The sequence below is a fragment of the Xylaria bambusicola genome (genome assembly GCF_022495145.1).
Source record: "Xylaria bambusicola strain CBS 139988 unplaced genomic scaffold F5B22scaffold_77, whole genome shotgun sequence".
Classification (NCBI taxonomy): domain Eukaryota; kingdom Fungi; phylum Ascomycota; class Sordariomycetes; order Xylariales; family Xylariaceae; genus Xylaria; species Xylaria bambusicola.
In genome coordinates this window covers 107,340-120,543 of record NW_025953630.1, presented here as the reverse complement: position 1 = coordinate 120,543, position 13,204 = coordinate 107,340, and the positions used below count along the sequence as shown (strand labels likewise).

The 13,204-nt window shown below is 51.4% G+C and overlaps 5 protein-coding genes across 5 annotated transcripts; 1 reads left to right on the top strand and 4 right to left on the bottom strand.

The window, feature by feature from the left end:
* Window position 1: 1 nt before the first annotated feature.
* Window positions 2-1,682, bottom strand: F5B22DRAFT_533414 (peroxidase). Its single transcript, XM_047972761.1, has 2 exons — window positions 581-1,682; window positions 2-440 (listed from the first exon to the last, which is right to left on the bottom strand). Exons 1-2 carry the CDS (start codon window positions 1,547-1,549, stop codon window positions 348-350), a joined length of 1,062 nt encoding a protein of 353 aa, XP_047825454.1. The 5' UTR covers window positions 1,550-1,682; the 3' UTR covers window positions 2-347.
* Window positions 1,683-2,820: 1,138 nt separating this feature from the next.
* On the bottom strand, window positions 2,821-5,137 carry F5B22DRAFT_533665 (dienelactone hydrolase family protein). Its single transcript, XM_047972764.1, has 4 exons — window positions 4,477-5,137; window positions 4,270-4,377; window positions 4,117-4,198; window positions 2,821-4,052 (listed from the first exon to the last, which is right to left on the bottom strand). Exons 1-4 carry the CDS (start codon window positions 4,604-4,606, stop codon window positions 3,533-3,535), a joined length of 840 nt encoding a protein of 279 aa, XP_047825453.1. The 5' UTR covers window positions 4,607-5,137; the 3' UTR covers window positions 2,821-3,532.
* Window positions 5,138-5,705: 568 nt separating this feature from the next.
* F5B22DRAFT_640074 (uncharacterized protein) lies at window positions 5,706-7,503 on the top strand (the record flags this gene model as incomplete). Its single annotated transcript, XM_047977806.1, has 2 exons — window positions 5,706-6,595; window positions 6,630-7,503. The coding sequence occupies 2 exons, from the start codon at window positions 5,706-5,708 to the stop codon at window positions 7,501-7,503; spliced, it is 1,764 nt and encodes a 587-aa protein (XP_047825452.1).
* Window positions 7,504-8,962: 1,459 nt separating this feature from the next.
* Window positions 8,963-10,656, bottom strand: F5B22DRAFT_628602 (NRDE protein-domain-containing protein). The gene has a single exon (XM_047976436.1). The coding sequence runs from the start codon at window positions 10,041-10,043 to the stop codon at window positions 9,009-9,011; it is 1,035 nt and encodes a 344-aa protein (XP_047825451.1). The 5' UTR covers window positions 10,044-10,656; the 3' UTR covers window positions 8,963-9,008.
* Window positions 10,657-11,034: 378 nt separating this feature from the next.
* On the bottom strand, window positions 11,035-12,200 carry F5B22DRAFT_640072 (peptidase A4 family-domain-containing protein; the record flags this gene model as incomplete). Its single annotated transcript, XM_047977805.1, has 4 exons — window positions 11,035-11,406; window positions 11,564-11,680; window positions 11,839-11,933; window positions 11,993-12,200. The coding sequence occupies 4 exons, from the start codon at window positions 12,198-12,200 to the stop codon at window positions 11,035-11,037; spliced, it is 792 nt and encodes a 263-aa protein (XP_047825450.1).
* Window positions 12,201-13,204: the final 1,004 nt, after the last annotated feature.

Sequence of the window (13,204 nt, the reverse complement as noted above, 5' to 3'; positions counted from 1 at the left end):
TATATGTTTTATTGACCTTTGGCTGGGTTGGAACGGTCTATTAGAGTTGTAGCGTCTCCGTCTTATATGAGCTTAGAAAACGTGTAGGATTCGCGTAGCTGTACATAAAGCCACGCTGAGCTATGATTTACGCATGTAGCATACAAGTACGGTTCAACCATGTGACCTCCACCTAACGATCAAAAACACCGAACTGCTAACAATATGATACACTATAACGCCTTCATGTAGAAGTATCTGGGCTTCCGGCCGCCACTCCGCAGCTATACCAGTCATGGAAACGATGAAGATACCCATAGATATAATACACATACAAGAAAATACAAAAAAGATCCACCCCCGCTTATTCACCGCGAAGGAAGGACCTTAGTGATCTCCGTAAGCTGATTTAAGTTATTAACCCCTAACAAGCTCATGCGGAAGTAAGCCTGGGCATAAGCCTATTGAAACCATCCATGTTAGTTAAGCAATCCAACGAGCACTTATCAACATCACTCCATCCCAGCAACGAAAAGCGATGTAAAACAAAAGGGGAAAAAAAGAAAAAGGAAGGAAAGGAGGGAAAAAAAAATCTACTTACGGGACTCCACAAAGCCTGCCCAGTCGATCCCGCAAACGTCTTCCACTGCGCCTTGGTCGTGGAGTACGTAGCGAGCGCCTTGTCGCTATGCAGAATGAAGAAGGTCTTATTGTTCCCCGTCAGCGTCTCGGCGTAGAACGAGGCGTCCCAGATCTGCGGGTCGGAGTCGAGCGCGGCGCCGGCGCGGCTCGGGTCGACGAAGCGCTGTCGCGCGGCGGTATGGGCGCCGACGAGAGCCACGAGGTCGCTCGCCGTGAACGTCTTCTTGGAAAACAGGGAGATCAGCGTGGGCGCGTCCATAGATGGTAACGGCAGCTTTCCCGGGGGCGCCGCGACGGGGTTATCCTTGCGGCCGGCGAAGGCGCGGATCCGCGGGCCGCCGGGACACGCGACTGTGCCGACGAGGGCGCCGAGCTGGATGATGTCGGCCATGCCGGCGCCGTACGGGTGGTACGTGGTGTAGTATGTCTTCGTCTGGGCGCCGATTTCCTCGAGGCCGCGGTTCTCGCTGCGGCTGAGCTCGTCCGTGAGGAGGATCGAGCCGTCTGCGCCGCCGTACGACGAGGACACGTCCCAGGCGGCGGCGTCGTGGAAACCAAGCCGTATGGCGCCGCGGCCGAGATCGGTGCAGCCGTTTGCGTCGGCGAAGTCGCCCCACATGTCGGTGGCGACGTAGTACCATACGCAGAGGGGGTCTTTTGTGCAGGCGGGCGAGCCGAGGGCTCCGGGGGGCTTGTAGGCCGCGCTGGTGCCTGGGGCGATGGCACTTGTGGCTTGTGTGAGGATGTTACTGATGGTCTGTCCTACGGCTGTGAGGACCCCGTTGACTAAATCCCCCAGGAGACTGGTGGAACGGGCATTGAGCACGAAATCATCACGAGCTTGGATCTCGGCTATGACGCGATCCATGCCCGGGTGGGCGAGGACAGGGGAGGCCGCGCAGGCAAGGAAGAGGGCAGATGTCTTCATCTTTCAACAGTGGCACCGATGGTGAGTGTAAGTGGATGGCAATATATTCATGTAGTGTTTGGAGTGTTATGTCGAGTCGAACCGACACGATGATTTGGCAAAAGAATGACAATGTTCGGAAGGGGGATGCTTGCTTCGGTACACTGCAGATGCCACGTCCGTCAAAGATATTGTGGCTACGGAGGAAATCTTATCCATTCTTATAGTCTTGCTCTATTTCCTCACCTTCGTCGTTCTTCATATTAAACCTGCAAAGCCACGTGCCCCTATACCACCTGTTGAGAGCAATATCGGTCCCGGGCCGCTGACGGGGTGAGCTGCAGCCTCCGGGCAGCACGCAGTAGCCAGGTGCATATATTGATTACTTTTTGGGCGAATGTTGCGAGAGACGGGCTTAGACAGACGGCCTGCCTCTCTGCAGGTGTGTGGGCCAAGCATGCCAGGCACAGGTCCTGCAATGATGAGATGAGTTTGAATACCATGACCCCTCCTGCGGTCATTCTGAAGTGTTGTTTCTTCTGGCTTTAGGAGGAGCTACGGAGAGCGGCGCAGTCTAATGCAAAATGTATCAGGATCAGCATAGAGGGCAGCCTGGAGAGACAGCCTTGAGGTTGGGCGTAGTGCTAGATGGTTTGAGCTGGGGTCTCGTCACTAGCCATCAGCTTGGCTACACTATCGCCTTCCATTGTGGAGATGCTGTCCCAGGTCTGTATAAATCCTAGGCAAGGAGTCGTCATCTTGCCGTTACGCTGAAGAGGTTGACCCCCTTTGAGGAGGTGGTTGACGGGATGACCATAGTCAAGATGTTGATTGGCTGTGAATAAAGTCGAACCGTCAGCGCCACCTGCTCCTAGATTGACGCCTTCGTGTTGAGTGTGTTTTCAACGGTCAATAGTTCCTGTACTGTGTCATCTAAATGAATTCTAACAATGGAAATACTACGGTGAAGGAACAACCGATGAAAATACACACCACGGAAGCTCGGGTTATGAAGTAAGGTATAGCCCGGCCGACACATCCTTCGGTTCTAGCTACGTCACACAACGGCACGAAAACCGATAGTGCTGAGTTTAGCTGAGCAACTTGCTTTTTGGGCCGATTGGACTTGCTAAGCAGTCGGCTGTGGGTGCTTAGTTCTGCCTTGGCCGATGTTGGGGACTTTCGTCTTAATCTTGGTGAATACGAGGTTCTCGTCCATGATCACGGCGGTGCACACCAGCCGACTAGAATAGCAAGGCCAATGAAGATCCAGCTCGAGTCCCGAGGACTGAACAAGGCAGAGACAGTAGAAACAGCCACCGCTAATTTTAGTCACACGTTACGCCCAGCGTTGGGTGTTGGATCCACCGTGCACACAACACCTTGCATGATGCAAGCCACATCTTAGGAGGTAGCTGTATAGTTGGTACTCGATAGCCGAACGTTGGAGGGTGTTCCTGGGCTGATCAGCACCGGGGTTGGACCAAACAGTTATTGCCGCATACTCCGTAGTAGGGTAATCATCATTAGACCATATATAAGCGGTGTTAAAGCTTATGAATCACTTAATCTTGGATGATATAAGCCTGTTTTGAGAGTCTGATAGTTGGTATAGATGCTACCCAGATATTTATAGTAAGTAAATAACGTCGCCTCTCGGAGAATGAGAAGCAGTGATTGCCGATAGGTGGATAGTGAATTAGGTACTGCAATAGCGCGGAAATAAGAATAACTTATCAACGGAGACTGCGGTGAGCGATAATTGTAAGATTAAGAGGGAGGGAGCATGATGTTGTGCGACCTGAGGAGCATTCAGGCCGGATCCAAAAGGGAGTCTAAAAAGGGAGTCTTTCCACCACATCAACGCCACCACTTGTTGACATCGGTGATTAGGCACCCACGTACAGTTCCTCTCATTGCGCATTTTGTTTCAGTGCGACGAAACACAGAATCTGAACTCCCGCGCGGCTCAATTTATCCGCGACAATCCACCAATGATGTTTTCTAGTACTTGACATCATCAAAGTGTTTCTCAAACCATGCCAGTGCTTGATCTTCAGCTTCATCAGCTGCCTTGGGATCTTCGTTGGACACGTCCACACGGCAGGCAAAGCCATGCCCATATCCAGGATACATGCGGCATTCACCCTTCTGACCGTCGGGCTTCTCTAGAACAATGCTTTCTAGCTGCATCGCTTGCTCGGTGTTGACCATGAAGTCCTTGTCGCCTAGGGCAAAGCTGACAGGGACTGTGATCTTCTCTATCTCATCAGGTATAGTAAGAAGGCTGGGATGAGCTGTGAATCCTGCATCTACGAGTGGCTTGCCGTCTATTGAGAAGCCCTCGGCTAGCAAAACGACATGCTTGCCTCCCCAGCAGTAGCCAGTGACCCCCACAGGAAGATGAGCAGCCTCGTTGCGTCGCAGTGACTCCATGAAAGACTTGACGACAGGAAAGGTCTTTCCAGGGCGGTTGAAGAACATGGCGGGTACACCATGACGTGCAACTGTAAGGGCGTGGAATCTGCAATTGAGGCTTAGGTCATCCAGACACGACATTGGCGAAATGGGAGGGGTACGCAGCTTACGGTTTGGAGAAGGTATCATACCACGTTTTGGGGGCGAGAAGTACCTGCATTGAATCGATCATCGAGACTGGCGCACCATGGCCTGTTATATTGTCAGCTGAAAACGCCCCTCGATGTTAGCTGCTCGATCAGGATATGTAGGGCGAATCCTACCGTCCATGAAATCTGGCAGATAGACTCGATAATCCCTCTTCTTCGCAAAGTGATCAGCCATCAGTCGGATGTTCACGAAATCCCAGCCGAACATGTCAGGTATGAGGACTGGGCAATCAAGATAAGGTCAGCAACTCTCCCGTGAACCGCGAGCCATACAATCTACAGTAGAGATCATGTCATTCATTGCCCATGCATCTCACTTACCAATGATGCCTTTGGGCTTATTTCCACTTGCCGGCTCGGCGACGTAGACATCAAGACCATGGAGCTTGGTGACGGTGCCGGTGGGGGTGCCCTCGTGGACGGCGCCGCTGAAGCATGCAGGGCACGACATGGTAGTAAATCACGATATGCACGACTCAGTGGATGCGAAAAGAATGATGGCTTGACTTCAAACTATATGGACTGGTTCATTCGACGGGAGCTTGATTAGGAGCTGAAGAGTGCGCCTTTCTACTGATATAAAGTATCGTTCGTGAAATATCTTGCCCACGAGGTTCACCGTCGCCGCAGAGAGTAGAACGAACTGTGACGTGTAGTAGCTTAGCTTAGCTTACTATGTTACTTAACTCCGACGTTGCGGTTCGTTGGCACTAAGCCTAAGCCAAGTTAGGTATGGTTTTTTTTAGTGACGCGGATGCTTAAATGTCCGCTAAGTGCGAGGCAGCTACAATCTGTACAAGCTGTAACGATCTTGTAACTCACCTAAATATTCTGTGTAAAACTACTTACGCGTACCTATCTATACTTGTGTATGTAGGTACTTAAGTAGGTAGGATAATTTATAGAAGCAGAGGTTTTGTTACTTGGATTTATATGGAGCAGGCACCTAGCCTACCTAGGTAGTAGTATTTATCCCGAGTGGTTCTGTTCTGGTCAAAAAAGCCTTGCTCATCCATTTTGGCATCGGGAAATTCAAGTATAATGTTACCTACCTACTTGACGACAGCCTCATAGCAATGACGTCGCTCGGGTAATTGTTCCGGCAGGATGGATAGGCTATCAGACGGCACTCGGGTACATCCGACAAGGCAAGACCAACGTTGATTGGCATTGTAGGGAGAGCAAAGCTGTCAAGACGGCAGCGCTGAGCGAAACTATAGGTACATACAACGGACGGACCTCTCACTTGGCCGTTGCCGTCAAATTCTAGGGCAGGATTAGGAAATCCATCCCGGGACACAATGGCACGATGGGATGCGGGAAGTTGGAGACCGATAAGGACCCCGCTCTTTTCCCGCTTTCGAGCTGGGGTTCGAGGATCAAGGCTGCTGGAGGGGAGAGCATAGCAGTCTATCCGTTTCTCATTACATTGTTCTCGTGAAGTGCTTGATGCGTGTTTAACAGAAGGAGATGTAAGCTGGAATGCAAATGTGCACCCAAGCCGATTGAGTTGCATGTCATCGCTTCAACTCCAAACTAGGTATCTCAAGATGCCAGGACAGGGGGGTGAGACTGGGAGCGGGCGATCGAAAATCCGCTTAGAAGAGCATGAAGGTTGGACAAAGATATCTATGAGACCCTGCTCTAATACTGTTTCGCCCCTACTCGGAGAATTGAAAAAGCCCGCCTGGCCAGAAGCACCTGAGCCAATGCAGGACCGGATAGTCCGTATCTCTGAGGATCTACACGAGATAACAAAGTTCTATAACATCGAGGGCTCGCCAACGCGCTATGCGAGACTATCCGAGTTCTTCGGGACCGAGCTCGCGGCATTGTCCGAGGCGGCCTTCTCCTCATACTCTCAAGACGAGAAGGTCGACTATATCCTTCTGAAGAACTTCTTGTACCGCTCGCAGCGCAATCTGAAACTCGATCGCGAGCGAGAAGCGGCATTCGCACCGTTCGTAGAGCCCTTTGCGGAACCGATCTGGAAATGGTGCGCGATAAGACAGCGCCAGCGGCTTGAGGAGGTCTTCGAACCCCAGACGCTGGCTGACAGCCTATCGCAGGCAACTGATGCTGTATCGCGCTCAATTGCCCATGTAGAGGAGCATAGAAAACATTATTCACAAGCCACAGGCAGTAGGGCTGCGCGCCGGATATGCGAGCTGCGAAAGCACATAGACGAGACGTGTGACTTCTACTCAGGCTATCACCCGTCCTTCGATTACTGGGTCGCCTCGCCGCGCGCCGCGCTCGACGCCGCGCTGAAGAAGCTCGAAAAGCAAGTCCGCGACGTCATTATCGGCAGCAATGGCGGCGAAGACACGATCGTCGGCGAACCTATCGGTCGCGACGGATTGCTCGTAGAACTCGAAGCAGAGATGATCCCGTATTCCCCCGAGGAGCTCCTGAAAATCGCGGAGCGCGAGTACGTCTGGTGCGAGAAGGAGATGAAAGCAGCGACGTCGCAGCTCGGCTACGCGAATTGGCGCGACGGGCCTAGAGTACGTGAAGAATCTCTACGAACCGCCTGCGACGCATACTGCGTTCGTGCGCGGTCTGGTGGCGGAAGGCGCGTCGTACGTGAAGAAACACGACCTAGTAACCGTCCCGCGGCTCGCGGAGGAGACTATCACAATCACGCGGATCCCGCCGGTCCGACAGCGCGTATCGCCGTTCTTCCTCGGCGGACACCGTTTGCAGATCGCGTATCCGCGCGCCGACATGGCGCACGGCGACAAGTTGATGACGCTGCGCGGGAACAACAGGCACTTCAGCAAGGCCACGGCGTTCCACGAGATGATACCTGGCCATCGGCTGCAGATGTACATCGGAGATCGGTCGCGGCCTTACCGCGCGAAATTATTCAGCACGCCGTTCTTCGTCGAGGGCTGGGCGTTATACTGGGAGATGGTGTTCTGGGACCGCGGGGACTTCTTCACCTCGCCCGAGGACAGGATCGGGACGTTATTCTGGCGCATGCATCGATGCATTCGCATCATCTTCTCCCTGGGCTTCCACCTCGGCCGGATCAGCGCCGCGGAATGCGTCGAGCTGCTTGTGCAGCGCGTTGGGCACGAGCGGTCTACTGCCGAGGGCGAGGTGAGGCGGAGCTTGAACGGGAGCTATCCTCCGTTGTACCAGGCCGGGTATATGCTCGGTGCGCTGCAGATGATGCAATTAAGGCGTGAGGCGCTTGGTGCGCGGCGGTTTGCAGAGAAGGAGTTCCATGATCGCGTGCTCAAGGCGAATGTCATGCCGGTTGAGATGCTGCGAGCGCTGCTGTTGGAAAAGGAATTACATGAAGATTTCAAAGCTAATTGGAGATTCTACGGCCATGTTTAATTATCTGGGTGTGTACTTGGAGCACCTCTAGGGATGCGGCAGACGGTATGGCCGGCGCCAGGCGTAGGTTTAGGTGCATAGAAATAATATCAGCCCAGCTGTTCACACAGTTTACGTGTAGCCTGAGGCCTTGGTGAATTCTTAGATCGCTAATAGTTACTGCGATTCCTATACGCTATCTCAAGAACAAGTCTCCGAAAGAGTCGACATCTCTTGGGCGATAGCCAGTAATGCCCATCGATGACGTCTTAGAGTTTCCCGCTGAATTTAGTTCATAATATCAATTTGTCCTTCCCATCGCAATCACCCAATATCACAGAAATTTGATAACAATGAGTAGTCTCGCGAGCTAAGCCGCTGCGTAGACTTTCTTGCTCACTTTGCGAGCAAACGCGATGCCTAGCAGCACGCTCATCATCGCTCTCAACAGTGTTAACCCATCTAGGAATAAGCCAGATAGTCATGGGAACCGTCGAGTGATGAAATGCAAAAGTTCAACGCTCATGTACTTTGGCATTATCGCAGTATTTCAGCATCGAGATCGTCAGGTTTTGTTTCTCCCATTGGCAGCCGTTCCACTTCATCGATATCAGCGTAAGGAAATAACCGACGAGACCGAAGCTCGCGAAGAATCCCCGAATGTTCTGAGGGGAATTCGAGCGATCAGCAAGCGATCAGAATGCTGCGTACGTACGTACCTTGCATTTTCCATCTCCAACGGCTTAGGATGAAAGAAATGAGCCAACTATAGTACCCTCCGAATCCTCCCGTGGCTAATACATCGTCTCTCCCCTCGACCAGATCGCGACAGTGGGGCCAAAGCAAGCCGCCGTAGAAGCGGCATTGCTAATGCCTGCTGCTGAGACATGCTGTTTTGGAACGAATTAGACTTCTGTGGGCGTTGCATTGGATTACTGTAGATTCTCGACCTTCATACCTAGACCGTAAAGGCTGTATTTGAAGCCTGCAATGTGCACCCAGGGGCCATACTAATAAGGCAAGGTGGCCCACCAGTATCTGGGCCTGTCGAAGGTATTCATGGGATTCCGGGGGGGTAGTGGTAGTTTCCATGAACTTTGCTGCATTGTATTAGATACCTGAGACGGCTTACGCAGCTTTAGATTGATCTGTTGAGTATGTAGGTACTGCTGGTGTAGGTGTGCGTGGAAATGAACGACCTTCAAGATGTTGAGCAGACAGCCTTATTGGTACATGCACTTAGGTGCAGTAATTACATGAGGGCAAGTTCGACGAGAAAATCTGGTGCCGACTACCAGGGAAGAGCTCGATACGGCTTTGCTTTGCCTTGAAACTTCCATAATGGTCTGAATGTCGGCATCTGGCTTCGAAGCCGCGGTCGCAACTACTTGCATGATTCCTCGCGGCGGGAAGCCAGCTATGGTAGTCTAGCTTCCCAAAACACAATACATCATTCACATCTATTCGAATATTGGGGCCATTTGCAAATCCTTATAATGAATTGTTTCATGAGGTGCGCTATTAAACTATTCTCCTGGCGAAGGTTCCCCTATCTTGTACTTAAAAATAACATCACCTTGGCCTTTTTCCAGCCGATTTCCGTGAGAATCCCATAATGCTCGTTCCTTGTAAGTGACATTTCCTTCCCAGTCGATAAGAATTATCGTCTGTCTTTGCGTTCCGTACGCGCCATTCATGAAATTGACATGAGGATCAGCTGGCAATTGCGTGTCGGAATCGCTCTCGCCCTCGATGGCATCGAATGCCGCCTTTGCTTTACCATTCTGTACCGCGTCGGCCATATACTTCCACCCCTCAGTGTCGCTAAATGCGGGAATAAAGATGGATTGTCGAAGAACGTCCATGTGGTCCTGCATTGACATGTCCGGCCGCAGAGGTATGGTGTTGTCTTCAAGAAGCGTGAAGAATCGGTCCATTAGAGCCTCTTCGTCTAAATCAGTTTCAATAGCCTCTTGTATCGTGGCTTCTAGTAGCTGTTTGCCCCTCTTGACTTTGGGCCAGGTTGGAGGCTCAACGTAGATAGTATTACTCAGCCCGTACGTTGCCCCTCTTTCACCAGCGATTCGAGGTACGCTGGCTAGCTCATCACATCGGTTTGAGATAACAGCCAATGGCTCGATGGCGTCATCTGTCTTATTCTTGAGGTCGCCGCAAATGAGCGAAAAGCCTCCTGAAGCCTTGGTCGCGGGGTCGTCGACCATTCTCTTCACAAAGTGGTCAAGTGTCTCGTCAGCTGGGGCACTTAGCCATGCTGTCGGCAAAGCGCCACGGCTGCGCACGCCGGCAATAGCGTGATCTGGATCATCCTCGCTGGACTCCCGGTAATTGGTGAGAATGGCAAGACGACCGGTGCTCGTGATGCCCATCCAGGTGCCACGTTCACGGCGGTGCAAGTCCCGAGGTGACAGGATCCGGGTGCCCGAAGCCTTATGGGTCCACCAATGCGGCCGACTGGTGGGTCTGAGAATGTACTCGTCTCGGTTGTCAAGGGCGATGAGGGCGTATCTGGGGTGCGCCGTGGACAGAAGCGCAATGCACATTATTCCGACGGCGCTTGATGGAGCGCTGTGAGAGAGATGCCGGTTCCGGGTGTCCCCACTGCACTCTTTTTTCTTCTAATCAGGATGGTCTCCTTGCTGCCGCTTTTTCCTCTCGTCCTCCTCTTCCCTTGCTCATGAGAAAGTCAAACGGAATGAAGCACCAAGGATCACAAGAGAAAAACTAGAAAAATATCGAGAATGGCCAATTCACGTCCTTTTGGAGATGCAGTGACAGAAGCGGTAAATAACTAGCCAAGCCACGGTGGCACCGCTAAGAAACGACGTTGCGTTGGGCTTCCGAGAGCCAGTAGGTGGCCGTGACGGACCTGATGGAGCTGGGTTTGCCAGGCCAGGTCATGCATGGGCTGGCAGCAACGTGACAGGCCTGGCGATAACAGGACCGGGGAACTAGCGAGCAACACGCTTCGGCGAGTCCAGTCAAGGACCAACACGTCTCCCAATGCGATGGACGGCAGACTGGCGGACTGCTCCAGATCCTATATCCCGGTTCTTCAGCGTGCGACTTCGGCTTTGGTGGTTGGTGGTTGGTGGTGGTGAGGTGTGCGATTTTGGGCTGAGCTGAGGTGGGTGGCGGAGCTTTGAGGTTTGCGGGGGTTGGTCGGGTGCTATGATGCCCGTTGCGTCCCACTACGGGTACCTACATATGTACATATACCTCCAGACTCCTTGATAAAAGGTACCTCAAGTCCCAGCGGAGATCACTAGTCGCCTGAAGTATCTACGATGATTATTCCTCGACGCGTCGAGCCTGTTCACTAGGTACCTACATATGTACCGTACTCTTCAACCCAAACTCATCCAGTCGCGAATCCCAGGAGCGTACAGAAACAGAACTACCTATCACTGGATGAGGCATATGGTAGCATCAAGGCATTTGTACATTGTTCTTATCCACGCTATCCAATATGTGCTCGTTGATGCCGTATTCACCTTTCGCCTGCCTAGCTTAGGTATCCAAGATAACTAACACCTATCCAACGTACGAACACGTAACAGAGCTTGAACTCGACGTCGAGCAGCTGGTATACACCTTGTTACCCTGCTTTATGTCGTAAATTAGAGCCTTGTCGAGCTGTGTAACGCCATTGGCGCTCGCGTTCGTAAAGACGACGGTGCCAAAGTCGGCGAACGGGACGAGGACGTTTCCCTGGGAGAAATCCTCGACAATCCATTCGGCATTGGTCTGGCAGAGATTCCCAAGCTGGTTAGTGAAGACATGCGTTACCGATTGCCCTGTTGTCTTGTTCTCGAGGGTCACGCTGCCGCCGTTCTTGCTCGTCACGGTTGCTGTCATCGTGACGGTATCACCACCCGATATCTTGAAGTTGGGAAACTTATATGACTGTGGAGAAACCAGTCAGTCCGAGCATTACTCCATGCGCACTAGATGTGCGCAACAGCGTTTCACCACACCGCTGTCTTGTACATCTTCGGCACGTGTACGCATGGGAAAACGTCGCATACGTCCGGTGCGCAACGTGATCGTCAAGGTGACTTACATAATCAGGATACCACTCATACCAGCCCTCATATGTAACCGTCTTGCCCTTCGTGCTGAAGTCAACGCCCGTCTGCAAGATAGCAGTCTGGCATGTACTGCCATCAATGCCAACCCACTATAGTAGTAATACTGAAGTCAGCGATTACTCGGCCAGATCGGGAGCGGGTTCAAAGAGTGCAACATGCTCCCATGGTATCCCAATTCATTCTATCAGGAATATGTCTTTTCTACAAGGGGCTGGACTAGGACGATGGAAACGCATGAATGGCATACCGCAGACGCAGAGTATGTCCTTGTGCTACTACCCCCTAGTGGAATTGAAGGCTTTGGGACCACGATCGTGCCAGATACAGTCGTGTATCCGCTCCCTGGCAGATGGATTAGTCCAATTCTACCAGACTTAATTGGATATTATGCAGCATCGAACCGATCATGACAGCGCCAGCCCAATTCGTGGTATACTCGGCATGAGTGCTATTATCGACTAGCAGCGAGCTGCGTTCGCTGTCAAGAAATTGAGGGAGACTGGTGCGACGTAGACTCAATTCATCGGCTCGCCGGCGCCTGGTATAGCCGGGTGCTGCGACTGTAGCGCCTACCCACGCCAGTACACTGGCGACCAGAATGACCTTCATGGCAATACAGATAATACGGACAAACTGAACTCTATAGGTTTATGGCTTAGACGGAACAACATTCTGTTCAGAGTAACTGAAGCGCGGATCCCAAATCATTAAATCCATCGCTATAAAGCAGAATAAATCATACACTGTCTTCTACACCCCCTTGGCATCCTCTTGCCTTATCACTACGTATATTGACAGATATCAGGGTCCAGGGTCCGGACCGCGGTCTTTTTCTCTCCAAAGAGCAGCAAGAATAGCCGCTTCATTTTATCCCTTCCCAAAATAACTCTAACGAGTCTGAGGATGGTACGCTTCATTTATACTAGAGCCTCGGCGAAGGAGATTCCAAGTCTTTTACGAGTATACTACAACGTGCTATTGGTTATGTGAAGCGATGCAAAATTCTGGCCGTCATAAAGGCCTCCAATGTCAAATCGAGCTTATATTCAGTTGGTAGCCAATGGCACGGTCTGGGTCAATCGCGGCCGGAGCATACACAGACTACAGGCTAATCTCAGCACCATGCCAAGAAAACGTCAGAGAGAGTCGAAAACGGTAGGTGTCATTGATTGATATTACGGCTGATTTGTAAGTCAGGGCAAATTTGCTATACTTGGTGCCCCGGAAGCCAAACTAGATAGCATAAGTCTAGAAAGTAATTTGCATAATCATGTTACTATAGTGAGAAGAGTAAGAGAGCTATTGAATGCCCATATGTTGAGACAGCTCTGGTGATTGAGAAGTGCTTCTAGATGTATGAAAATGCCTGATAACAGAGTTTAGAATTGACTATAGGTATTCACAATGAAATAATCTCTCTTATGGATGCCGTCCATTCGGCTCTTCCTAGCCTTGGGCTAACCTTGACTCTACATACAATTTGACAAGTCTTTAACCTCAAAGGTCCGTCAACATCTCACAGGTAAGCGAGTGTTGACATATATTCAGCACATACGACAAAGCGGATTTCTGAACGTTGACATAATTAACTATCTACAACAAGGAATCTGCGT

Excerpts from the sequence above, each read along its gene's own strand:
- F5B22DRAFT_628602 (XM_047976436.1), bottom strand. The coding sequence starts at position 10,043 with ATGTGCATTGCGCTTCTGTCCACGGCGCACCCCAGATACGCCCTCATC.
- F5B22DRAFT_533665 (XM_047972764.1), bottom strand. The coding sequence starts at position 4,606 with ATGTCGTGCCCTGCATGCTTCAGCGGCGCCGTCCACGAGGGCACCCCC. Across the intron at positions 4,199-4,269 it reads TCTGCCAGATTTCATGGACG|GCCATGGTGCGCCAGTCTCG; the intron begins GTAGGATTCGCC and ends ACAATATAACAG. Across the intron at positions 4,053-4,116 it reads TATGATACCTTCTCCAAACC|ATTCCACGCCCTTACAGTTG; the intron begins GTAAGCTGCGTA and ends CCTCAATTGCAG.
- F5B22DRAFT_533414 (XM_047972761.1), bottom strand. The coding sequence starts at position 1,549 with ATGAAGACATCTGCCCTCTTCCTTGCCTGCGCGGCCTCCCCTGTCCTC. Across the intron at positions 441-580 it reads GGCAGGCTTTGTGGAGTCCC|GCTTATGCCCAGGCTTACTT; the intron begins GTAAGTAGATTT and ends TGGTTTCAATAG.